At 36.0% G+C, this 25,561-nt stretch overlaps 2 protein-coding genes across 2 annotated transcripts; one reads left to right on the forward strand and one right to left on the reverse strand.

Moving 5' to 3' along the window:
• Positions 1 to 12,457: 12,457 nt before the first annotated feature.
• Positions 12,458 to 15,150, forward strand: LOC109239996. The gene is made up of 5 exons (XM_019406614.1): positions 12,458 to 13,255; positions 13,659 to 13,780; positions 13,867 to 13,907; positions 13,997 to 14,095; positions 14,574 to 15,150. The coding sequence occupies exons 1-5, from the start codon at positions 12,712 to 12,714 to the stop codon at positions 14,764 to 14,766; spliced, it is 999 nt and encodes a 332-aa protein (XP_019262159.1). The 5' UTR covers positions 12,458 to 12,711; the 3' UTR covers positions 14,767 to 15,150.
• Positions 15,151 to 15,296: 146 nt separating this feature from the next.
• On the reverse strand, positions 15,297 to 20,543 carry LOC109239995 (glucomannan 4-beta-mannosyltransferase 9-like). The gene is made up of 9 exons (XM_019406613.1): positions 20,038 to 20,543; positions 19,671 to 19,769; positions 19,034 to 19,286; positions 18,448 to 18,558; positions 18,009 to 18,145; positions 17,421 to 17,534; positions 17,121 to 17,320; positions 16,840 to 17,034; positions 15,297 to 16,742 (listed from the first exon to the last, which is right to left on the reverse strand). The coding sequence occupies exons 1-9, from the start codon at positions 20,359 to 20,361 to the stop codon at positions 16,580 to 16,582; spliced, it is 1,596 nt and encodes a 531-aa protein (XP_019262158.1). The 5' UTR covers positions 20,362 to 20,543; the 3' UTR covers positions 15,297 to 16,579.
• Positions 20,544 to 25,561: the final 5,018 nt, after the last annotated feature.

The following is a 25,561-nucleotide window of genomic DNA, read 5'->3' on the forward strand; positions in this document are numbered from 1 at the left end:
ACTCATGATAAAATGGCTTCATAGAATCTGTAACCAAATCTGTAGTTTGAAAGGATGGCAAAAACCTGCATTAAAGTTAACATATATATAATTAATAAACATCTTTTAATTACAAATAAATATTCCTTAATGTTAACATATCTAAAAGTACATTCAAAACATAAAAATTTGTATAAGAACCTTCTTACCCATCCTTGTGGGGGACGATTATCAATCGGTTATAACTATCAAATTGTATATCCCCTCCAAGATTCTGCCTGCGTCTACGAGATGGTGCAGAAGCAACACTAGATGTAGCTAGGCGAAAGCCTCCAATATCCAACCTAGATATGCTGGGAATGGATGATGATGATGATGGACTGGAAGATGATGGAGCAACAAAAGACGAACCATCATGCTGACTACCATGAAAGCTCGGGGGTGCAGCAGCTGGTGAGCCAGTATGCTGACTACCATGAAAGCTCAGGGGTGCAACAACTGGTGAGCCAGTATGCTGACTACCATGAAAGCCCAGGGGTGTAGCAGCTGGTGAGCCAGTATGTTGACTACCATAAAAGATCAAGGGTGCAACAGCTGGTGAGCCACCATGCTGACTACCATGAAAGCCCGGTGAAGATAATTGTATAGAAGGTGTGGGTACAAAGTTAAAAACGATGTTACTTTGACTGCCTTTAGCAGGCATAGAATAAAACTGAACTGAATTATTAGATAGAGGGGGGATAGTGAACATGGTAGATGGCAATGAAGTCGACTGAGGAGGATGAGGAAGAGGATGACTCATATTTGGCATAGTTGAGGAAGTTGGAACAGATTGGTTTTTCTTGTCCAAATACATCGGCAGCCCCTTAAAGTTGTCCTCACTTTTCACTTTGACACTCCATCTTAAGTCCGTTCCATTTGAACACTCTAACCTCACCTCAAATGTATCATTTAGACACAATATGCTGACATGGCAAGGTAAGTGTTCCTCACATTTTTCAAGCGCGTGAAATCATCTGGAAAAATAAACTCCGCTAAAAAATGCATAGCTTCTGCCGAAAAATATATAGCTTCTGCCGGAAAAATTTTCGGTCATCTTCTTAGCCCAAATTTTATTTGTTCACACCATTACCACCGTATCCTCCTTTAGATCTGGGCACAACCACCTTTAAAATCAGGCCACCACCATAAACTTCTCATTTTTCTTCTAATTTTTAAGATCTTGCTGGCTGGTGCAATTTTGGCCGTAAAAGTTGCAAAGTCGTAGCTGCCTACCTATCTTCTCAGTTTATTTTCCACCATATGAGCGACCATGGGATTGCACGAACTAGAACTGTGACAAGAGCCCCCTCATTTTCAATTGTCCGGCGAAACTTCATTTTTTCCGACGAAGTTTCATTTTCTCTCAAGAGTTAAACTTTGTGACTTAGAATCTCAACCTTAATCAGATCGGGCTAGATCCAAGCGGATCTGACCGAAAATAACAAGTTTTGGCGACCCTGATGCATTGGTGTCTTCTTCTCCTCGTTTTTTCTTTGTATTTTTGTCTACATGTTACAGATCTAAGAACATATGGTGAAACTCCATCATTTTTTTAATCTGGTCGGAATTTATTTCTGGCGACTTTGTGGTTTGTCCAGAGTTTCGTTGTTTGGAAAACTTCATGCTGTTGTTCGTTGATTGTCATGATTGAGTCCCATTTGTTGGTTCATTTAGATTAGGTTTGATTTCACTACTCCATTTTGTTCTGCTCGTTTGCTGCTCTATTTGTTTGCCAATGATTTTATTGGCTTTCTATCCATGCTGTTCTGTTTATTTGTTGCAATTTGGAAGAAAAGTTGGCTGAAAAATAATTTTTCCGGTGAGGAAGGGTCATTGTGGAAGATGACGATGGGTAGGGTTAAGTTAAATCCATGTGTCTTTATCTTATTCGTCATTCCAGCATGTGAATCACACGCACCTTTTGTGTTTGGCTGCCTAAGAATTTTGTATCTAAATGACACATTCGAGGTGTGATTTGAGAGTTCAAATAGAACGGACTTAAGATGGAGTGTCAAAGTGAAAAGTGAGGACAACTTTAAGGGGCTGCCGATGTATTTGACCTTTTTTCTTCTTAGATTTTATTTTTTCCTACCCCTTAGATGCCATATCTTTAATATAATCATATAAAATCAAACAAAAATCAACAAGTGACAGTAAATNTAAATATTAAACGCTAAAGAATAATAAACAACCTAACAAGTCGTAAAAATATAAAATAACTTTGCAACATAATAGATAATTAAAGGAATAACATAAAATGTTTAACTTGTCATAAAAAAAACATAAAACAATTCTGCAAAATATTAAATGATTAAAGGAAGAACAGCCTAAAAAAGAATAACAAGCTAATCTTCATCACTATCTTCATAGTAATCATCTAAGTCTTCATCATCGCTTGTTTCACTTTCATCTAGTAATTCTTCCTCATCAGTTGTTTCATGTTCAACACCTCTATCTTTGTCCTCATTTGTATTCTTCATATATCCCTTCATTATGCTGCAATTCATCTGCTAATTCATCATCCACTATTGATTCAACATTTGAAATGTCATTCTGGTACGCCACATCTAATGCATCTTCAACTGCCACTCTATCCACGGGCTTTGTTTTCAAAACTACCCGCCATGCAAACTTATTCTTGCTTAAAGGATAAGGAGCATAATACACTTGTTTCACCTTTTGTGCAATGATAAAGGGATCATAAAGTCTATATTGACCCGTGTGTTTAATTTCAACTATGTTGTATTGGGCGTGCACTTTTGTACCTCTATTCGGTGTTGGATCATACCATTTACATCGAAAGAGTACCAACTTTTTCTTCAGCCAACCTACAACATATTTCAATTCCAAAATCTCTTGAAGCACACCATAATAATCAATATGTCCATCACCTTTCACCCACACCCCACTATTGTTGGTTTTCTTTCTATAGGACCATTCTTATGTATGAAACTTGTACCCATTGACCACGTATTTAGACATCATTCTTACTCTAGGGTCAGGTCCCCAAGCTATATCACGTAAAAATGGGTAATTAATGCCATTAGCTAGATCATGAACCAATATATATATATATATATATATATATATATATATATATATATATATATATATATATATATATATAATTAAATATAATTTAGAATTTTAAAAATATATTTAATTAATTACATATAATAAAAATCATGTTAATTAATAAGTAATACTTACAAATTCTTTAAACCACTCTGAAAACTTAGGATAAATAACATCTTGCCCATATGTACCCACAAAGTAACTGCCATTATAATATTTATTAGTTAAATCAGTGGTATATTTAATATAAAAGTCCGTAATATATACTTACCTACAATAAGGTTGGACCTCAGGGCAATTTAACAATACATGTGTTGTAGCTGACTTTAGCTCCATCTCAGACAACCTTCGCTTTGGGCTATTTTTTGGACCTCCTTTACCTGGTTGATTAAAAATGGAAAAGGGTGGTGCCAAAGGATCGATTTCGCCTCCATCGTCATGCCTATTCGGTCTATTTCTCAAACATGGCACATCATGTTCAAAATAGTATGAACAGAAATAAGATGTTTCTTTAGCCACATATGCCTCGCATATCGAACCTTCAATTCTTGATCTATTTTTTATGGTCCGTTTACATTTGCCAATAGTCCTGCATAGTGTTATTTTTAGACAAACCAATTTTTAAAGAAAATACAAAAGGTAAATGATTAAATTTCACTATCTCTCGGAGGGATACATCCATCTACATTGAACTCGCCCTCCAAGCCGTGCCTCTTGTGCAAGGTGAATTGGAAGATGTTGCATTACATCAAAAAAACCAAGAGGGAAATTTTTTGCCAGCTTGTTTAAACTTAAGATAATGTTACTCTCTATATAAATTAAGTTCTCCACCCTCAATGTGCTAGAACACAAATCCTTGAAAAAATAACTTATCTCTGTAATCGGTTTCCATATTTGATCAGGCAATGCATTGAATGCAATAGGCATCAACGCTTCCATGAAAATATGACAACCGTGGCTTTTCATTGACGCCAACTTCCCTTCTTTCATGTCAACACACCTGGCTAAATTTGATGCGTACCTATCAGGCATCCTCAAATTGTTAACCCAACTACAAATCTCTCTTCTCTCATCCAAGGTGAATGTGTAACTAGCTTTGGGCTTCTGAATCTTCTTGTTAAAGTATGTCAGATACAACTCACTTCGCATACAATATTCCTTTAAGTCCATCCTGGCCTTCAAGTTATCTTTGGTCTTGTTAGTAATATCCATAATAGTGTTAAACAAGTTGCCAAAAAAATTCTTCTCGATATGCATGACGTCCAAATTATGCCGAAGAAGATTGTGCTTCCAATAAGGTAATTCCCAAAATATGCTCCGTTTAGTCCAGTTGTGTGTGACACCATAACCTGGTATCTTAGATGGTGGAGACTCTGTTACTTTAGGCATATCCCTTACTCTGTTCCAAATTTCTTCTGAACACAAGCAGGCCGGTGGCTCCTCAAAATCAGTTTGGTTCTTCATAAATGCACTTGTATTTCGCCTAAATTCATGATTCATTGGCAAGAATCTATGGTGGCAGTCGAACCATGTATTTTTACCTCCATGTTTCAAAGTAAATGCTTTAGTGCCTTCCATACAATAAGGGCAAGCTAACTTTCCAGCAGTCGACCACCCGGACAACATTCCATAAGCAGAAAAATTATTTATAGTCCACATCAAAGCAGCATACAATCTGAAGTTTTGTTTGGTTGATATATCATATGTTTCCACACCTTGATGTCATAATAATTGTAACTCATCAATCAAAGGCTACAAGTATACATCAATTAAATTTTTCGGATTGCGTGGACCTGGAACAATACAAGTTAGGAACAGATATGGACTTGTCATACACAACTCGGGCGGAAGATTAAATGGAGTAACAAACACTGGCCAACGTGAATATGGTGCAGCAGAGACAGCAAATGGAGTAAATCCATCTGTGCATAATCCCAACCTAATGCTTCTTGGTTCACTAGCAAACTCGGGGAACACCCTATGAAAATGCTTCCACGCTTCTCTATCTGACGGATGGCAGAGTATACCAGGTGGCCTTCTATGTTCGTAGTGCCATCTCATATGAGGAGCAGAGCTCATTGATGCATACAACCTCTTTAACCTAGGTATAAGAGGTAAGTAATGCATCGCTTTAACTGAAACTTTCTTTTTTGTATTGGCATTTGTGACTTCCTTAAAACGAGGCTGATTACAAAATTTACAGTTCTCTAGAGATGCGTCATCCTTATAGAATAACATGTAACCTTTCTCACAACAATCAATTCTCTCTGATGAAAGACCCAACTTAGAAACCAATTTTTTAGCAGTGTAGAAATCTTTTGGTAAGTCAATGTTACTCGGATTAAGTTCATTCATAAGCCCAATAATAGAATCCATGCCCGCTTGGGAAATAGAACTATCTGCTTTAATACTTAGCAATCTAACCGCAACAGACAACTTGGAATGCACCGAGCCTTCATACAATGGACGACTAGCCTCTAGTAACTGTTCATAGAAACACTTAGCCTCATCATTTGATTCGGATTGAACCCCAGGAAACGTCCCAAAAGCATCCCTCATCATTTCATTGTATCGAGACTTTTCAACATTATGCTCCGCAATGGGGCTACCCTCATCATCTAAACTAGCATGATTCTCCCCGTGAGCAGTCCATATATAATAATTTTCTGTAAACCCTTTCTTGTAGAGATGGACTTTTAACTTCGTCTGATTTCAATAACTTAACACATTTATATTTCACACAAGAACACCTAATCCTTCCTCCAATAAGAAAATCATCAAGTGTTTGAGCCATAGCAATACTTTCAGCAACCCCTTCAATAAATTCATCCCTCAACCCCGCACAATTAGGATGATTCCTATTATACATCCATCTACGATGCACAAATTCCATCTACACAAATAGAAATCTATAAATGAGACATTTAAAGTAATTTAATTTATTTAAACTAGTTATTTAACATTCGAAATCTCACATTAATCCCTATTCTAAATAATATAAGTCTTTAAATATATTAATTAAATTTGAATAGCTTCTTAAATGTTCATATAATCCAAACTAATTAATGATTTCTCAAATTTACAAATTAATCTTAATGTTGAAATTGAAAAAATTAAATTTAATATCATTCTAAAAAGTGAATATAAAAATATTACTATATTATTTTATATGTTTCTTTGATTATAATTTTTGGAAAAATTAATCTTCATCAGTCATTTTCTCCTCGAAAGCCCTCAAACCATTAAGAGTATCGCTACACATAGTATGTAGTTTCACAATCTTTACAACTACCAATGTGGGATAACGAAATGAAATAGAAGGATACAGCTACTCCAAGTGGAATCAGAGGACATGGCGAAAAGAAAGTTCTTTATGATACCATGGTTTGACTACCATCAACTAGTTATAGCTAGCTGTATAAACAGTACTATACAAACCTCCATTCTCTGTTAATTACAGTTTCACACACCTTTCTTAGATTTCTAGAAAATCAGTATAATTTTTTTTGTGGTGGGGAGGTGGTTGAAGAACCTTAAGGTTAGATTAAAGTCTTAAAGTACATAAAACTAGGAAATGTACAAGAAAATTCAAAGAAATTAAAAATGCCTAAAAATTACAAGACTATCAAAGTCAAAGAATATGATAAAAAACCCGTACCAACATTCTTCTAAGCATAACACATGGCAAAAATTTCAGTAATAAAGACCAATAGATAAAACTGTTACACGCAAACGCAAAGATCATAAAATTTCTAGAAATAAAATAACAAAACCTTTAAAGAATTTGTGAAATTTTCAATCAACCTCCCAAAAAATAACAGCAGAGACTCATTGACTCATTTAATATCATTCTAAAAAGTGCTCTATAGGTGTATTGTTTTGTTTTTGTTAATGCTAATTTTCATAATTATTGCCAAAAGAATTCTATTATCAATCAAAAAATGAGATTTCTAATACTTAATGTGGTTCAACGAAACACTTACCTCGACGAAAAAATGCCGGAGAAGTCGACCGAGGAGCTGCTGCCGCCGCCGCCGCCAACCACGCACCTGCAAAACAAAGTAAAAAAACAATTAATTAAGGGGTAAAGAGATGAGGAAGGGGAGGGAGAAGGGAGGAGGAAACGAGAGAGAGGGCAAACATACGAGCTTGGGACGGGGGAGAAGAACGAGAGGGAGATATGAGAGAATGAAAACTAAGCTTCTGTTTTTTTGGGGGGGGGGGGGGGCTGTAGGGTTTTTTAAAAAGAATTCCAACCAATTCGGTCGGAATTATTATTTGATTTTTTTTAAAAAAAACTACCGACCAAATCGGTCGGAAATGAAGTCAAACCAGTCAAAATAAATTTTCCGCCAAAAGTTGTGACCGATTTGGTCGGAAATGTGGTCGACAAAATTTTAAAAATATATATGAAATATTTTTTTGAAAATTCCGACGGATTCCGTCGGAGACTTCCGACAAAAAATTTCAGTCAGAAATTAGCGTTTTTCTAGTAGTGTATATTATTGTTTTCACCAAGACCTTCGTTGTCATGAACATGTGCATTTTGTGAGCTAGACATGTTTCAGCCTGAGAATCAAAAATTCTTGACAAGAAAAATTGTAAAATAACGTGGGTAATGAGAATCAGTAAAGAAACAATCACTATTATCTTTTGCCCCACGGTGGGCGCCGAACTGTTTACCTCGAAAATACGAGTAACAATTGAATTTGATGTGTGGTTTTAAAGATATGTGATTAGATTCAATACCAATAAATAATCAAGTGATATGAAGTAGAAATGAAAGAATTACGTGAATCAAACCAAAGTTACTTAGCAGTGGTGACCTCGAGGTAGGTTCAGAGCAATAAGAACAATTAAGTAAGAAAAGTAAAGTAAGAGCAGTAGAGCTAAAGGACAATTCTGATGAACAGTAAGAGAGAAAAGTAGGATAGTATATTCGTGCCAATTATGAGATGATGTTACAATGATTGGGGTCCACTTTATATAACAGGGGAACCCTAAATAAGGTATATTTCTATTTACAGTAAGGAATATTCTTGGTACAACGCCTAGTACGGAATAGTACAATACTATTCTGAGATTTGCGTAATGATCTTGGGGACGTGGCAGGAATCTAGCCCATTATGTTACAAATCCATAACGGTACTATTCCGGGGTCGAGCATACTCGACTTCGGTATGTATCGCACTCTGTCTTCGAACTCGGGTCTGGTCCCTCGAGCTCGAACTCGACCTTGTCTGAACTCGAACTTTGGACGACCTCTCGAGCATATAGATCGAAAGCATACGATCTCTACCGTATACAGTGGATGCAGGATTTAGATTCTGTTGGTTCAACTTTTAAGGTTTTAGCATTGAACTCATTGTATTTTCAAAGTTATGGATCAGACTTACCATTTGTTGCAATTGTAATGAATTTTTACCCATAAATTTATGCTCCGCGTCGAAAGTACTGGGTTCAGATGAACCTGTGGCCAAACTCTACATCCTTCTCTGGGTCACAGGTTCAAGCCATGAATGCATCCACTAATGCTTGCATTATGATAGGTTGTGTACATCATATCCTTAGAGGTGCGGTCCTTTCCCGGATCCTAAGTGAATACGGGATGTTTTGTGCACTGAGCTGCCCTTTTAGTTATTTACACTTGGAATTGTCGTTCTAAAATCTAGAACTCATAAAGTATTGAAATCCCGATTCCGTCTCCGTTGCTAATTAATCGTGTGACCAAATAAATTAGGGCAGGAGGATAATCCAAGAGAAGGTAACCTAAGTAATGAAGTTTTGGCTAGCATAGCATTGGTGAATGTCATTGTCATGAAAGTTATGGAAGTCCAACTTAAAATAGAGGAAACACAGATATTTAGAAATGGAGAAGGTGTTCAACTTTACCAGGTAATTTTTGGAACATATCTTTGTCAACATCACCTATATATATATTTCCTTTTCGAGGTTTGGGGTGTATATTTTTTCCTTTTTTGCGCGTTTGAATTCCAACCGATGGTCGTTAAGCAAATTTAGCTGTTCTTAGTTTTCCACGTTCATACCTTCTACGCCATTTAAATTGAATACTCACTCCTCCACTTTTTTGTTTTCGTTTTGGATTTTATTTATTATTCCCTTTTCCAAAGTCAAAACCTTAATTATCAGCCTAAAAGTAATTAATTTTTGGGAGTGGGAAAGATGATTCTATGACTAATAAAGTAACGATTCAAAGGAAGTGTCGATTGCAGCTTTTCTGCCGCAAATTCAACCAAATCTAATGTTATTAATATAAAGTTTAAATATACATATGTATGAAAAATTATTAAAATTTTAATATATATTAATTCTGAACTCATAATTTGAAAAGTACAATGAGTTCAATGCTAACAATCGCAAATTTTAAAATCATCGAGTTTAAATTTTGAATTCAGTCTGTATTAATCCATAGGCATACGCCGAATATTATTCTATCACATCCGCTATTTATAATTATTTTTGATAAAATTGGTAAAATTAAATAAAATCTTAATATTTTCATAAGCTGTATATATGACAAGTTGGTTAGAAAAATGAATTTATATCGTTAAGCACATCCTCGAGATAAACAAATAATTTTTTATTTGTGTAAAGTCTTGTTGTTTGCCTAAGACCAATTATACTTCGTCATTACGCCAATTATTGACTTTTAATTTTCAAAAATAAAAAAACTTTTCTGGGGTGTGAAAGGCCACAATAGAAAAAAGGGAAAGAAAAAAAGTAGTCTGATTTGAGCTTGAATTTGTAGAATATAACATAATGACTCCGTGCCCTAATGAACAGTCAAATCTAACAATAAAAGTTATCTAGTATTTTCAAATAAGGTACGTGTATGATTTTTTTGGTTAGTTAAGTGACTTGTGGAGTTTTGGTGGTATCACAAAAATTAACAGACAACTGATGACAAATTCTAAAGTAATTGCATATTCCATCTCAAATAACATGACATTATTTTTTCCTTCAAATTTGAAACCTCATTTGACCATTCCACTTCTAAATATTTAATATGCATTTTTTGTAACTTTTAAGATTTTTACAATTCTTAAACTATTCTACTTTTAAATGTAGGATGTTTTTGTATCAAATTAATTTTCCATTATTACTTCAGTATTTTTCAAGTACGACTTATTTAATAAATAGTAAGAGAAGTAGAATTTTAACTTGTTGGAAAACTAATTCAAAGTTGTAGTAGGAAACCTTAGTTATTTAAGATTTGATTTATTTAATTTGTCTAAATATGATTTGTAGTTAGAATAAATATAGGAATAAGCTTTCCTGTTTCTAGTTGAAATAGATTTCATACTATTATAAATAGGGGTACTCATAGCTTATTTTATATGTGAAGGAAATAAAGAATTGTAGAGAGATCCTTCAGGGAGAGTTATAATAAAATATTTTCCTTCAAATTGGTATCAGAGCTTCTACGATCTTGGGAGAGAATCAAGTAGCTTCCGTTGCCTAGCCAATGGGTGCCGCCCGTCTGGCCAAAAAATATGTTGGCAAAATCATAAATAGGTCAACAAAATTAGATTACACGATAAAAAGTTTCAAGACAGATTCAAGAAAAAAATAAGTTTAAAGAGGTGCAAACAAATATGGCACAAGATGAAGAAACTCTCTTCTCTAAAAGTTGGAGAGAAGTTAAAAAAAACAAAAAAAACAAAAAAAAGAAGGAAAAATTGTGTGTTGACGACGAAGTGCATCAACGGTTGGTGACAAAGTGCATCAACGGATATTGGAGACAGGTGCTTCAGCAAAATTGGGTGTTGGTGACAAAGTGCATCAACGTGAGTTGGAGACAGAGGCTTCAACAAAATTGGGTGTTGGTGACAAAGTGCATCAACGGTTGGTGACAAAGTGCATCAGTGAGTTGGAGACAGGTGCTTCAACAAAATTGGGTGTTGGTGACAAAGAGCATCAACGGGAGTTGAAGACATGTGCTTCAACAAAAATCGTGTGTTGGTGACAAAGTGCATCAACGGTAGTTGGAGACAGGTGCTTCGACAAAATCGGGTGTTGGTGACAAAGTGCATCAACGTGAGTTGGAGACAGGTGCTTCGACAAAATTGAGTGTTGGTGACAAAGTGCATCAACATGAGTTGGAGAGGTGCTTCAACAAATATTGAGTGTTGGTGACAAAGTGCATCAATGGTTGGTGACAAAGTGCATCAACGTGAGTTGGAGGCAGGTGCTTCAAAAAAATTGAGTATCGGTGACAAAGTGCATCAACGGTTGGTGACAAAGTGCATCAACGTGAGTTGGAGACATGTGCTTCAACAAATTGAGGGATGAAGACATGTGCTTCATTAAAAGTGAGAGTTGGAGAGAAGTGCTCCAACATAACTGCACAACAAACAAGCCAGACGTATACAACTTTGAATTACAGGAGAATGTTGGAAAACTAATTCAAAGTTGTAGTAGGAAACCTTAGTTATTTAGGATTTGATTTATTTAATTCATGTCTAAATAGGATTTGTAGTTAGAATAAATATAGGAATAGGCTTTCCTGTTTCTAGTTGAAATAGATTTTATACTATTAACTGATAGCTTATTTTATATGTGGAGGAAATAAAAAATTGTAGTGATCATTCACAAATTTATAAATAAAATATTTTCCTTTATAACTTCATATCTAACCAAACACTATAAAAAAAAATGGAGGAAATACTAATATTTTTTTATTTAATCAAGAATGTTTAATAAACTACGAGAAGATCATCTCGAGTGATGGTGGGATGAATAAAATCCCGTAATCCTTAATTCTCGAGCGAGCCTTACGAATGAAAAAATTATGGTACAAAGCAATTTCTCCTTGAACCTTACGTAGTACAAATTCAAATTAATTAGAACTACAAAATGGATACAGAGCACTTGATAAAATAAAAAAAAAGCTAGAAGAAGAAAAAAGACAATCTGATTGAGTTGTTCATATGATTCCAAAAGGATTCATATAAATATATATATATGCCACCAAACCTTAAAGGCAACCATAAATATTTAAGAAAAAAGTAAGGCTTAGTGTTATTTTTTTAAAAAGATTTAAATAAATAAATATCCCCACAACAAAACAATAGTGATCATTTAGGTTTGATAATTGAAAGTTGCATGGAAATCCATGTAACTCAACAACCCAAAGCGTTTTCCTCACCAGCGAATATTCGTGACATACACGTGATACAGAGCCAACTAATTTACCTTATGACTAATTTACCCTTCAATTGATCTCAATCAAAAGTTAGATCTTTGAGGTTAATTTCGTCAATTAGTCATTATGCTTTGGGAATGGCGGTCAGAGTAGTGGAACCGCACGGCCGAGGCTAACCATCTCAAATCATAATATGCCATTTGTGCCAGATTTCTCTCTCTAAAACCCATTTACATTTTTTATCATTTTGTTTCTCACACTAAAAAAGTTGGTTTAATTATCGCCGTCACCAATCGAATAATGCATTTTCTTCGTCTTCTTCTATAACAGCAGCTCTCTCTTCTCAATTCTCACCAACAACAATGGATGCCCAATTCGGTTTATAATTTTCGTTATATTGTTTTAAGTTAATCAAAATCTGAAAAGTTACAGAGCTTTTCAATCCGGTGATGCTCGGAGTACTTTGTGCACGTCCTAAACCTTGGCTCTTTGCATCACTCTCACTATCTCACGCCCACGGCTCAGCGCCGGCGGCTTATAACCGACTAATCGGAACACCTACCAAATCAGTATTAGTTGGAGGTTCGGATCAGTTACAGAGGCGACATCATTCTAGCCATTGCCGACTTGGAGCTTCTGTAAATCGAGGTGGCGCAGCTTCAATATGGCATGCGATTCTTCCCGCCGGGAGGAGGAATAAGGATGTAAAGCGGCGGAATACGGTGTTTCACCACCACCATTATGTATTGGCTAAGAAAGGGGAAGGGTCGTGGAATGTTGCGTGGGATACTAGGCCAGCGCGTTGGCTCCATAATCCTGACTCAGCTTGGCTCCTTTTTGGTGTTTGCTCTTGCTTAGCAGCGCCATCTCTTGATTTACCTGATTCGAATTCTGATGTTGTTGCTCCGATTGAGAACAAGTCCCAAGGTTTTGATAGCAATACTGTAAATTCAGATGAGGCTGATCGAAACTCTGCCAACTATACGGTCACTGGTACTATAATCATTTCACAACAACATATATTCATTATACTATCATTGTTTTATTATTCAAGGATTTCCAATTGCTGGATTTAATGTGTATCAATTATTTTATGTGAAAAGAAGGGGTGTTGCCAGGATGTCACGGGATGAACCGTGGAAACAACCTCTCGTAGAAATGCTGGGTAAGGGTACAATAGACCCCGGCGGTCCAGCCCTTCCCCGGACCCGCGTATACCGAGAGCTTAGTGCATTGGGCTGCCCTTTTTATTCTATGTGAAAAAATGGAATAAACTGATGAGGAGTGCATTATTTGGATTTTATTGAGAAACTAATTTGGAATTTGGTTGAGTTTTCTAGTGACTAAATTTCCAAGTTGCCTGGATAATTGACAAATTGAAAGGTGAATGTAACAGGGGTTCCAGCAGATGGGAGATGTCTATTTAGAGCAATAGCACACATGGCTTGTTTAAGAAATGGGGAAGGAGCTCCTGATGAGAATCGACAGAGAGAACTTGCTGATGAATTAAGAGCTCAGGTATCTTCAATTTCTTTTCTTTTGCTTTTGTCTTTAAAAATATAGACATTGGAAATAAATTAGAATACTGTTTTTCGATTGCGCAGGTTGTTGATGAGCTGTTAAAGAGGCGAAAAGAAGCTGAATGGTATCTGCTTTTTGCTTCTTTCATATTTGTTTCCTCTGGATATGCAGTTCCAATGGTTTATGGTTATGTGTTATTTTTATGTTATGTAGGTTTATTGAAGGGGATTTTGATGCATACGTAGAAAGAATTGAAAAGCCATACGTGTGGGGAGGAGAACCAGAGCTACTAATGGCTTCTCATGTTCTTAAGTGAGTGTTGTTTCTGTTTCATGATTGATCATTTTGTCTATTCATTTTTTAATCCAACTAAATATGTTTTTGAGGTGTTGATGTCGTGTATTTGCGACAAAAGGTAGTAATGCTATAATGAGAAAAGGGCGAGGAAAGGAAATTAAGCTTTTGCCTGGGAGGAAAAAAAGAGTTAAAGCACGTTATATTGTGATTTTAGTAATATTAGGTAGCATAACATGGCTTGTTTATATGCACTTAAGAAGCTCATTTCAGATAACGAAAGAAGGCTCCTTTATGTTATTTAAGAATTGTTAGTTATCTCCACTATCGTTGACTTTACTTTGTTGTTTTCAAGTCAAATCAAGTAGGAGGATTGTTTAACAAGCTCATTTCTTAATGTCTATATGATTTCTCTCTGCATGACATTGGTTAAGGCTTTGATTCTGGAATCTGTTGCTCAATTTCGTTCATATATATTTTTGATTTTTGGTTGCAGGTCCCCAGTTTCTGTCTATATGGTAGATAGAAGCTCAGGCAGTTTAATAAATATATCAAATTATGGCGAAGAATATAGGAAGGAAGGAGAGAATCCTATTAATGTCTTGTTTCATGGTTACGGTCACTATGACATATTGGAGACAATTTCAGAGAAAGGTCACCAGAAGTTAGAAGATAAAAGCAGGGTATGATGCCCTTAGACATAATCTTGATTAAATTTCATAAAGGTAGTTCGCAACGAATATCAACTTAAATTGATAAGAAGTTCAGCTAGCCAGTTCACAAACATCTTCTTTCAGGTCCAGTCAATTTGTTGACATGGCTTTCTTCAAAGCAGTAAGCTTGTTTAAATTTTGTAGATTCTCTTGTTCACTTTTCCAGGATATCAGTCGAAGCGATTAGCGTCAGTGCTTATTCAATAGATATTTGTTTCACCAAAGTTCTTGGTATTTCCTTATTACCAGATAATTCTGGATGTACTTTCAGTTTTGCTCAGATGTCTGAATGGCTCCACTCTGAAATATTGATTTATTAATAATGTGCAGCAATGGAAATGTAACACTGATTTCTCTCAATGTTCCCAGACACCTCTTGTAGGATTACCCTGGGTTTGTTGTTGTTTGTTGTTGTAATTCTCTCAATGTTGTTACTGAATCAGTGTTATCACTACGATGGATATGTATGTGCACATAGAGTCTGGATCTGCTTACTTTTGAGGCCTTATTCAAATGGAACCGTTGGCTAGTTAAGCTTCTCTCGAGCAAACTTCTCCCAAAAGTTTTTTTTTTTATTTTGTTTGTCTTTCGTAGGTAGAGCGACATAGACAGTGAGGATTCATATAGTTGCTTGGGGTTGCGGCATAGTACTTCTTGTTTGCTTTTAGTGTGGCCTTTATGTGCTCCCGATATTCTCTAAAAGAAGTAGTCATTGACAGCCCCAAATTTCAGAATCACCTTAGTTGCTATGCTCTTATGATGCTTATTTAACTAATTCACAAGTTCTCCTCATTAGCCTTTTGTGGGAGATCAGTTGTAACTTGGAAAAGTGCATATGACAATTGCTTGGAGGGATCTTATTTACCTCTCTTGATAGGTAAAGAGGTTTTTAAGGGTCCACTGTTTTGATTGTTTCTACTTTTGATGACCTTGTTAGAATATGAAAGGACATAGATGTGCTGTTCATAAAATATTTTTGAAGTGGCTTTATGATTGAGGAAAGAAGGTTGTATGGTTAAGGTTTACTAGTGGATTGGTGAAGGATAAGGCAACCAACTCTTGTTCTAGTGGTTTTCTGCTCTTGAAATATGTGACAGAATTATCCTAACTTCGTTATTTGTTTCGGTATAGTGACGTGAAGGCAAACATATTTATGTTTCTGTAAGAATTTCACTTGAAGGAACCAACCTTTCTGAAAGGACTAGATGACCTGAAGATATGTGTTCAAGTCTGTTAAGCTGGTGTTTTCATTGACTCCAGCAGTTTCTATAGATTTCATGACATTTGACCATTTTGCTAGACATAAAAGCCTCTGATTTCTTCAATGAAGTTATTCTAGTGGCTCCAAAGGTGTTATTTCAGTACTGTTGAAATTATTTTTCATGTATTTAATCAGACAAAAAATGCACAGAGTAATTGAGAAGTCTCAAAAGATGAAGCGAGAAAGGTGTCGTCAGCATATTTGAAAATGCAGATTCTTCTAGTGCTGATATTTGAATATGCAGGTTATTCATATTCAATGAGTTTTACAACATATTACAAGGGACCTAAAATGCTTACCATATACTCTATTCTTTTTGGGTTATAAACCCAGCAACCCTTTTGGTATTTCACTTCTTAAGTTCTTCTGCCTTACTCCTTGACTAATACATGAAAAAGCAAAAAAGAACATTACAATCAAAGCATGCGCTTAGCTGCGTATACACATCGATATAAAAGAATTTCAATCTATTTATCATAATTTTACAAAATAACTTAAATTTTTACCAAAAAGAATTTCAATTTCAGACTACGAATTGGGAACAAACACACCAACATAGCCAAACCCAACAACGAAAAATGCTGCAGCTTGGAGGAACAGGTATACGTGGAACCTACTCTTCCCAAAAGAAAAGTCGTACCACCCGCAAAACCAGAGGTACAGTCCAACAAAAAGATCAAGAAGATGTACCCTGCCATTAAACAAGATAGCAAATTAGTTTCCAAACCTATCTTTTCTTCGCCTTTATTTTTATTTTTTCACTTCTAAATATTTGGAGTGAGTTATACCTTTCTCCAACTCGAAAACGAAGTTTTTTGTGTGCTTTTGTTCCCATTTTTGTCTTGAGAGCATCTCCCAATTTCTCTGTCACAATCCATTCATTGACTCTTCCTGACTCGAACAGGCCGATGAACGTTGCTTTTGTCCGATGGAGGGACATTACATTCTCAAACAGGATCCAATAAACCACCAAGTACATTGATCTGAAAAAGATCATACATAAATAAGAAAGATACAAAGAATTAACTAAATACATGCCAATACAAAGTTAAGTTTTCCTTTTCTCTACCTTGGAGAGCCAAGTACATTGAGAAGAGTAATAGCTGAAGGAATATAAATAGCTCCCCATTTAGGCACTTGGACTTCAGGGACGAAAACGGTTGCAGGCATAACAACACAATACAAGATGAACGTCACAATGTGTGCAATGATCTTTCGGACAAAGAAGAAGCTGTATATCAGATAAAATTTCTTCCATACAGAGACCTTCTGCAATGATCAAACAGCTTAATTTTAGTTGTTGAATATTTCCATATATTGTCATGTTTAAGTGAATATCAAACAAGGAGGAGACTTTCATATAGCATACCTTATTAGTTGCAATTTCCATTGCCATTTTTCTGAAAAGATTAGCAGGTCCACAAGACCATCTATGCTGCTGATAGCGATACGCCTTAAAAGTGCTTGGCAATTCATTTTTCACCTAATAGGGTAAAAGAAGAAGAATTTTTTTAACTCCTAAATGAATAGTAATAACAATGTGAGATGTAGAACCATCATTTCATTTCCACTATCTTGAGATGGTCTTGGCGTAACTGGTAAAGTTGCTGCCATGTGACCAGGAGGTCATAGGTTCGAGCCGTGGAAACAACCTCTTGCAGAAATGCACGGTAACGCTGCATGCAATAGACCTTGTGGTCCGGCCTTTCCCCGGACCCCGTGCATAGCGGGAGGTTAGTGCGCCGGGCTGCCCTTTTTTGAGAATTTTTTCCTACCGATAAGATAAAAAGAACATCTCTTGACCCTTTTCATTCTATACTTCAACTTCAAGTTTAGATTTCAATCATTTCTCTTCGTAATACTATCACTTTCTACAACAAGTTAAAATATGTTGATAGTAATGTCTTCGATTCGTGTATACAAGTAAAATCCTTAAACTGGATATGTGTTATTGTACCTTAAGGTTACCAACATAGACAAATTTCCAGCCATTGAGACCGGCTCGGACAGCCAAATCCATGTCTTCTACAGTTGTTCTGTCTTTCCATCCTCCTGCTTCATTAAGAGCTGACATTCTCCAAACTCCAGCAGTGCCTGCATTCAAATTATCCATTTTCTAATACCAAATTTTCAAGCAAATGATTATATGTAAAGTAGCATAATTGAGATGCTTAAATGTTCTCAACATATCTAGGGAACTTGAAATTGTATTAGAGTTGAAAGTATTTGCTCTAAATTAATTATCTCCTATATATTATGCTATTTGTATCTCCTTATATTGTAATGCTCAAAGTAATCTAATCATGCGATGACAGCAACAACAAGAATAATAATATATCAAATGCTTGGCTGATTTATTATACCAAAGCTATATTTTGGGGAGTTGGGCAGCCTACCATTGAAGCCAAAAAATGCATGGATTGCAGATCCAACTTCTTGCTCCACTGTGAAATGGTAACCAAGTGATATTTCTTGCATTCTTGTCATCAAACACTCATCAGCATTGACTGCAAAACCAGCATTATTCTTATATCAAGCTTTTTTAAAACATTTTTCACATGAAACTTCACTGATCTGTCAATTTGTCTTCAAAGTAATACCCAAGTCTCAAATTTCCCTCAAGCCAATTATGTGCGACCAACCAGTTGATTTTACTCTATTTAACAAGTTTTCAAAGTCAAGTAGTAATAGAACAGGAGGTTATGACTGGACCATCTTGAGTCTACTATACCTTACCTTGCAATTTTGCAAGAAGTTATTTTCACAGCTTGAACCTGTGACTTCCTGATCACACAACGACAATCTTACTGCTGCCTACTATTGTATGCAACTGTACCTTACAATTTCACAAGAGGTTATTTTTACGGTCTGAACTCGTAACCTTTTGATCACACCAAAACAACCTAATAGTTGCGCGAGCTCCCCTCATTCATACGTTCACTTGACTCACTTTTTTATAAAGAAAGAGGAAAAGATATTTACCAAATTCCCAACGAGCTTGAACGAGTCCAATTTCAGGGTTGTGTACAAGAAAAGGAATGGCGCGCTCCAAGAAATCAGGCTCGGGTTGAAAATCAGCATCAAAGATGGCCACATGACTACAAAGCTTTACATAACTATGCTTCATTCCTTCTTTGAGAGCCCCAGCTTTATACCCTTTCCTATTGTCTCTTATCTCATACTTTATGTTAATACCTTTGCTTGCCCATCTGCTGCACTCCTTCTCCACCAAAGCCTGTTGTTTATTACAGTTTCAGCATTTAAATCAGGATTCAACATATATGCTGACAGAATAAAGATTGTTTCACTATCTGCGTATTTTAACTTGTTGCAGCATGGACATTTACGTGATTATCTTTTAGGTGAACTGATAATATAAGAATTCTTTTACCATATCAGTATATAGAAATTAAACTCTAAGGTTAGGTAAATTTGCCAGTCATTTAAAATCAGATCATTGTCTAGTGGAGTATTGTTTTTCTAGTAATAGCCTATGCTAATTTTGGAAGTTACTACAATTGTGGACTTTCCACTTCTACAAGCTTCATTTTAACTAGTAGAAATGATGACAATTTCCATTTTTTTTGTTTGTTGGTAGATTTAAAAGGGAATATTGGACCTTAATTGCAGGGTCAGTAGAATCATCAAGGACTTGGATAAAGATTCTATTTGCTGGCCATGAAAGGTTACAGGCAGCTCCAATTGACAACTGATAAACCTGCAGAGTAACAAATCAAAGAAAGTATATAAGATTTCAACAATTTTAAGCCATTTATTGAAAGCACAGCTACAAAAATATGACCAGGAGGTCACGCGCGAATTCGAGCTGTGGAAACAGCCTCTTGTAGAAATGGAGGGTAAAGCTGCGTATAATAGACTCTTGTGGTCCTGCCCTTCCCCAGACCCCGCGCATAGCGGGAACTTAGTGCACCGGACTACTTTTTTTTTTTTTTTAAGAGCTACAAAAATATGCTAAAGTTGAGCACCTCTTTTTCATTGTACATTGGTATTTGCACTAAAACCACAGGATAAGAAGAATTTCCCAACTCCAAATCATCCTTTTTCATTGGCTCCCATTTGTAATTTTTCTCTGGTTTTCTCCTTAACAACTTTATAAAAGCAATGACAATGCCCATATAAAGCCTCTCCACAAATAACATAAACGATAAGGCCAAACACACAAACAACAATATTCTTAACAATGGCGCAATCAAAGGAGCTTTAGTTTGCTGCCATAACAATCCAACTTGGCTAGTAATTCCATTACGAGCACTCAACAAAGCCGCAGATGAAGAGATAATCATGTCCATATATAAGGAAGGCGATTGATCCAACGTGTCAAGTGTGAAATTTGAATGTCCAGAGAAAGAGGCAGGCAGGAGAAGGTGTTATAAATGAGTGTGTGTGTGTGTGTGAAATGTGTAAGAATATAAAATGTTTGCTTTAAGGAAAGAAGAGGAATGATATATGGAATTCGTGGGAAGAGTCTTTGATTTTTGCTTCTGTGCCACGCCAAAGCGCAAGTTCAAGAGCTGGAAATATTATATATGTGTTCTTCACTTGAATGAACCATTGCCCCACAAGCACAAGTATAGTAATGATCATCAACTAAACAGACATATCCTTCTGTAGGAAGTGGATGAAACAGTCTACAAAAGAAAACTTTATATATATACGCAAACTACTTCTAATTAATTGGTTTTGTTAATGCTACGAATGAGAGCCTTGGCGTAACTGGTAAAGTTGCTTTCATGTGACCACGAAGTCACGAGTTCGAGCCATGGAAACCAGGGGCGGATGTAGTTTGTTAGGAACGGGTTCAATTGAACCCATAACTTTCGACGCGGAGTAAAAATCTCTGTGTAAAAATTCATTAAAATTGCAAAAATAGTAGATATGAACCCATAACTTTAAATATATAATGGGTTCAATGCTAAAAACTTTAAAAGTTGAACCCATAGAGTTTAATCTTGGATCCGCCTCTGATGGAAACAACCTCTTACAGAAATACAGGGTAAGATTACGTATAATAGACCTCTGAGGTCCGACCCTTCCCAGGGAGCTGCCTGATGTATTGTAGGCCGAAAAGGAAAAGGGAGGGGGAAGTCTTTATTATAAAGATTTAAATTTAGATACACTGACAGGCAAAATATTTTACAGTATATCTGTGTTTTAACAGAGGTAGATGGCATAGGGAGCTTTTGAAGAAAGAAAAAAAAGGTTCAATTGAATCGAGTATTTTCTATACGAAACATAAATATATATGTAAATTTTGAACTTATAATTCCAACAATAAGATTTAATGTTGAGAATACTAAAAGCTGAACTCATTAAATTTAAATACTAAATTCACCTTGATTTAAATGGAGCACTTATACGGACAATGAACTGATGAAGAATTTAGATAATTTCTAATAAGAGCACATGATACGAGGTTTTGCTTTCCAAATAAATTATGAAATGGAAAATAAAGAAAAAAAATGAAATTTCTTTAGATAATTTTGGGAACCAACAGGATTTGGTGTGATGTTTACTTTGCTCTACCAAAAAATATAATCTTTAACTTTGTCGAAATTGAGTTATTACAGTTCTTCCAAAGCTTATGAAATAAAAAGTAAAAATTTATTGGCAAGGTTAGCCTACTAAGAACCGAGTTAGCAAAGAGTAAATTATGAAATTATTTTTTAGACCAACTAATCAGGATTTACATCGAATAAATCTACTAAAAGAGTAAAACGCTCCTTACCAAGAAGTTCTCCATTCCAAACAGTAAATTAGAAAAAGGAAAATTAGAAAATTACATAAAGGTAATAGTAACTAAGTTGTGGCCAATTAGCATGATGTGTTAAAGTACATTAAACTATCCACAAAATAAAATCGAACACAATTCCTCTATTATTGGGAAAATAATTTGCTTATTTTTGAAACATTGGAATTCTTCAATTTGATCTGGCTCCTCGCGAATTGGCAAGTATTGAAGATCTATTAGTTCATAAATCAGATTTTTGATATATCAATCGTAAACCAATAGTAAAATTTTTGGAAATAGTTGTCAATCGATATCTATTACCCCTATAATATAAAATTATAAATATTATTTGAACAGTTGAAGTTTGTCACTAACGAGTAAATTTAACTGAAAACCCATTTCTTCAAAGCATTTTATGTTCGGTAATATTGATTTGAAATTTTGTTTCACGAGATTCTCGTTAACAATCATCACGAGATCTCTTCTAAAAGTTAACAAGAAATATGTAAGTGTTCTAAATAGAATTATATTTAAGGTGAATGTCTATATTTAAAAAGATTTTAGGGTTTGTTACTTGGCGGTTAAGTCACTTTTCCCCTATAAATATAGGATTTCTATTCCATTGTAATTCATCCCAAATCAATAAGAATTTTGTCTTTCTACTTTTCTCTACAATACACTTCTTTTTCTTTTATTGTTTTATAACACGTTATCAGCACGAGACTCTAACCAATTGAGTAGAAGCTTTAGGATTGATCATAATGATTGTCAATTATTCCATGAACTCCCTTCATAATTAAATTCTAGATTTACGGTAAGTATTTTACTTTATTTTTCTCTTTTAAATTCTTGACATTCTATAAATTTATTTTAAATACGGGCAAAGACAATAAATTTTGATTATAACTCTAATAGAGTTTGTAAGAAATTATAATCACTCAAAGTGGTAAAATTTCTATGTCTTGCTATGATCAAATTCATGTATGATTAGGACCACAAAAAGTGGAAATACGTCCCATTAGATTTGCTTCATTCTCATTCCCTTAAGAGAATGTGCTAGCAAATATGTGATAAGTCTGAAAGAAGACAAAATTATTACTGTAAAGGTATCAATGGATGTGGACGTGGCAATAGACGAAATTATAATCGTCATTATTGTGGTAATGAGAATAATAAGGATTCTCAAAATAATCTTTCACTCTGTGAAATTTGTCATCGATTTGACATGAGATTTTATAAAGCATATACAGATGATTATGGTCCATTCATGATGTGAATGTGACAACATCTGATTTATGAATACATATTCATTCTCGAAAGAATATGAACGTGCTAGTGGTAGTGAATATGCCACACTGTGACGACCCGGCCCGTCGTCACGTGAGTTACCGCCCCGTTTCCCCCATTTTCTGCTTCCTTATGTCTTATTATAAGAGTCTTGAGTGAATGAGTCGAATTGGATTGGTTTCGGATGGAAATGAGACATATAGTCTCTTTAAGGAAGGTTTGTGTTGGAAAAGTCAACCGGATGTTGACTTGTGAGTTAGAGGGCTCGGATGTGATTTTCGGTGATTTGGTTAGCTTCGGGGGATGATTTGTGACTTAGGAGTGTGATCGGAATTGATTTTGGAGGTCCGGTGTAGAATTAGGATTGAATTGGCGAAGTTAGTATTTTGGCGAATTCCGGTTGATAGGTGAGATTTTGATTCGAGGGTCGGAATGGGATTCCGAGAGTTGCTGCAGCTTCGTTAGGTGATTTTGGATGTGTGTGCAAAATTTCAGGTCATTCGGAGGTGTTTTGGTCGGGTTTTTGATCAAATGCGTAATTCGGAAGTTTTAGAAGAACTTAGGCTTAAATTCGATGTAATTTGATGGTTTTGGTGTTGTTTATGGTGTTTTGAGGGTTGGAGCAAGTGTGAATGATGTGTTAGGATGGGTTGGCATTTTTGGTTGAGGTCCCGGGGGCCTCGGGGTAATTTCGGATGGCCATCGGGATGATTTTGGACTTGGTAAGATTGCTGTATATCTGGTATCTGGTATCTGGTATTTCCGCATCTGCGGAAAAGGAACCGTAGATGCGGTGTCACAGGTGCGGAAGAAAGATCACAGAGGCGGTCATTGGCTGGGATGGAAGAATCCGCAGATGCGATAGGGGGAGCCGCATCTGCGAGGCCGCAGATGCGGTAGAATGGTCGCTGGTGCGAAAAGGTGAGGCCTTGGTGTTTCCGCAGAAGCGAACAAGTATCCGCAGAAGCGGGGTCCGCATATGCGGATAGGGGAATGCAGAAGCGGTCGTTGGTTGTGAGCACGTAATTTTTGCCCTATATATGAATCATTCCCAAAATTCAAACAAAATAATTTCTTTTCATTATTTGCAATTTTTTTTGAATTTTGTGGCATTTTTGTGTTAATTTTTTGCATTTGTTTGTGCATGTTTATTTTATTTAATTCATGAAAAATACAAAAAATATGTTGCATTTGCATTTAGGATTTAATTTGGCATTTTTTTAAATTAGTTAGTAATCTATTTGTGTTACAAAAATAGAAAATCACAAAAAATAACACATTTTGCATTTAGCTGCGAATCTTGCAGTTTTCTTTTAATTCGGTACTTAATTAGTTGTTGTAAATATTATTTTAAACATTAATCTAATTTGGTAGGATAATTTTGGTTTAAAATTAATATAGGTTTTATTTAGAAAAGAAAGAAAAAGATTTGAAATTGAAAAGAAATAGAAATATAAGTCTGTTTGGGCCATCTTTAATTTCCAAGCCCCAGGCCCAAACGTTTTCCCCAAACCCACTCCCATACCCGTCCAAACTGGCCCACGACCCGCCCCTAGAACCCAGTCTCTCCCCCAGTAATCCAAAACGACCCCGTTTTAACAGACCAAATCAGGACCGTTGATCTCTGTTGATCCAACGGTCCGGAACTGGGGTTTGTTTAATATTTATATGTCCGAATCTCTACCCCCCACCCCTTCGTCTCTCTCTCACCCCATCCCTCAGAGACCCACCGTAACACCGCCGTTTACCACCGTCCCTCCGTCGTCCGCCGCCGGCCGGAAATCGCTCACGGCGGCGGCCGGCGTCCAAATCATCCCAAATTTACACCCTAGAACCAGTGTCCTCTCCTCTTTCCAACCCCCGTCTTGGTTTGTCTCGAATCCCACTCCAAAGCGTCGAATATTAGATCGAAGATTTTTCCGGCCATGACACAACTTCTCACAAATCGGTCTAAATTAACACCCTAGGTCCCTTTTCCCTTTCCCTATCCAAATCCCCGGTTAGTTTCTCTCGAATATGCCTGGAATTGGTCGAATCTCGATTTGAATATTTTCCGGCCAAGACCCAAAGTATGCCAAATGGTCCCAAATCGATACCCTAGGTTCATTTAAGTCTCCTCTACCCAACCCCCATAGCCACTTGTCTCGAATCTGCCCGGAACGTTACGAATTGTAAGTCCCAAAGTCCGGCAGAACCCTAGCTCAGAGATCTTGGGGATTTTGGACCGTAATTTCCCTAATCACGTGTTTTCTTTTGAAAACACACGATTAGGGATGTTACGTGTCAAGAATCCCGGAGGATTCAAACAACAGATAGCCGGTCAAAATTCGTCTCATGGTCAGTCGAATGCTCAAAATCAGTAAGTCTTGTTCGATTCTGTCTTTGATTATGTGTGTGCTTTTTCGTCTTGTTCTTGTAATTGTTCTTAGCTTTAGCTTAATTTTGTTGGCTTGATTTAATCCTGTTCTGTTAAA

This window comes from Nicotiana attenuata, unplaced genomic scaffold (genome assembly GCF_001879085.1).
Source record: "Nicotiana attenuata strain UT unplaced genomic scaffold, NIATTr2, whole genome shotgun sequence".
Taxonomy (NCBI): domain Eukaryota; kingdom Viridiplantae; phylum Streptophyta; class Magnoliopsida; order Solanales; family Solanaceae; genus Nicotiana; species Nicotiana attenuata.

Bases quoted from the DNA above. Each gene is read 5' to 3' on its own strand.
- LOC109239996 (XM_019406614.1), top strand. From the start codon at position 12,712: ATGCTCGGAGTACTTTGTGCACGTCCTAAACCTTGGCTCTTTGCATCA. The intron at 13,781-13,866 runs GTATCTTCAATT...TCGATTGCGCAG, and splicing joins CTGATGAATTAAGAGCTCAG to GTTGTTGATGAGCTGTTAAA. The intron at 14,096-14,573 runs GTGAGTGTTGTT...TTTTGGTTGCAG, and splicing joins ATGGCTTCTCATGTTCTTAA to GTCCCCAGTTTCTGTCTATA.
- LOC109239995 (XM_019406613.1), bottom strand. From the start codon at position 20,361: ATGGACATGATTATCTCTTCATCTGCGGCTTTGTTGAGTGCTCGTAAT. The intron at 18,559-19,033 runs GTAAATATCTTT...CTGGTTTTGCAG, and splicing joins TCAAGCTCGTTGGGAATTTG to TCAATGCTGATGAGTGTTTG. The intron at 17,035-17,120 runs GTAGAGAAAAGG...GATCTTTTTCAG, and splicing joins AATGTACTTGGCTCTCCAAG to ATCAATGTACTTGGTGGTTT.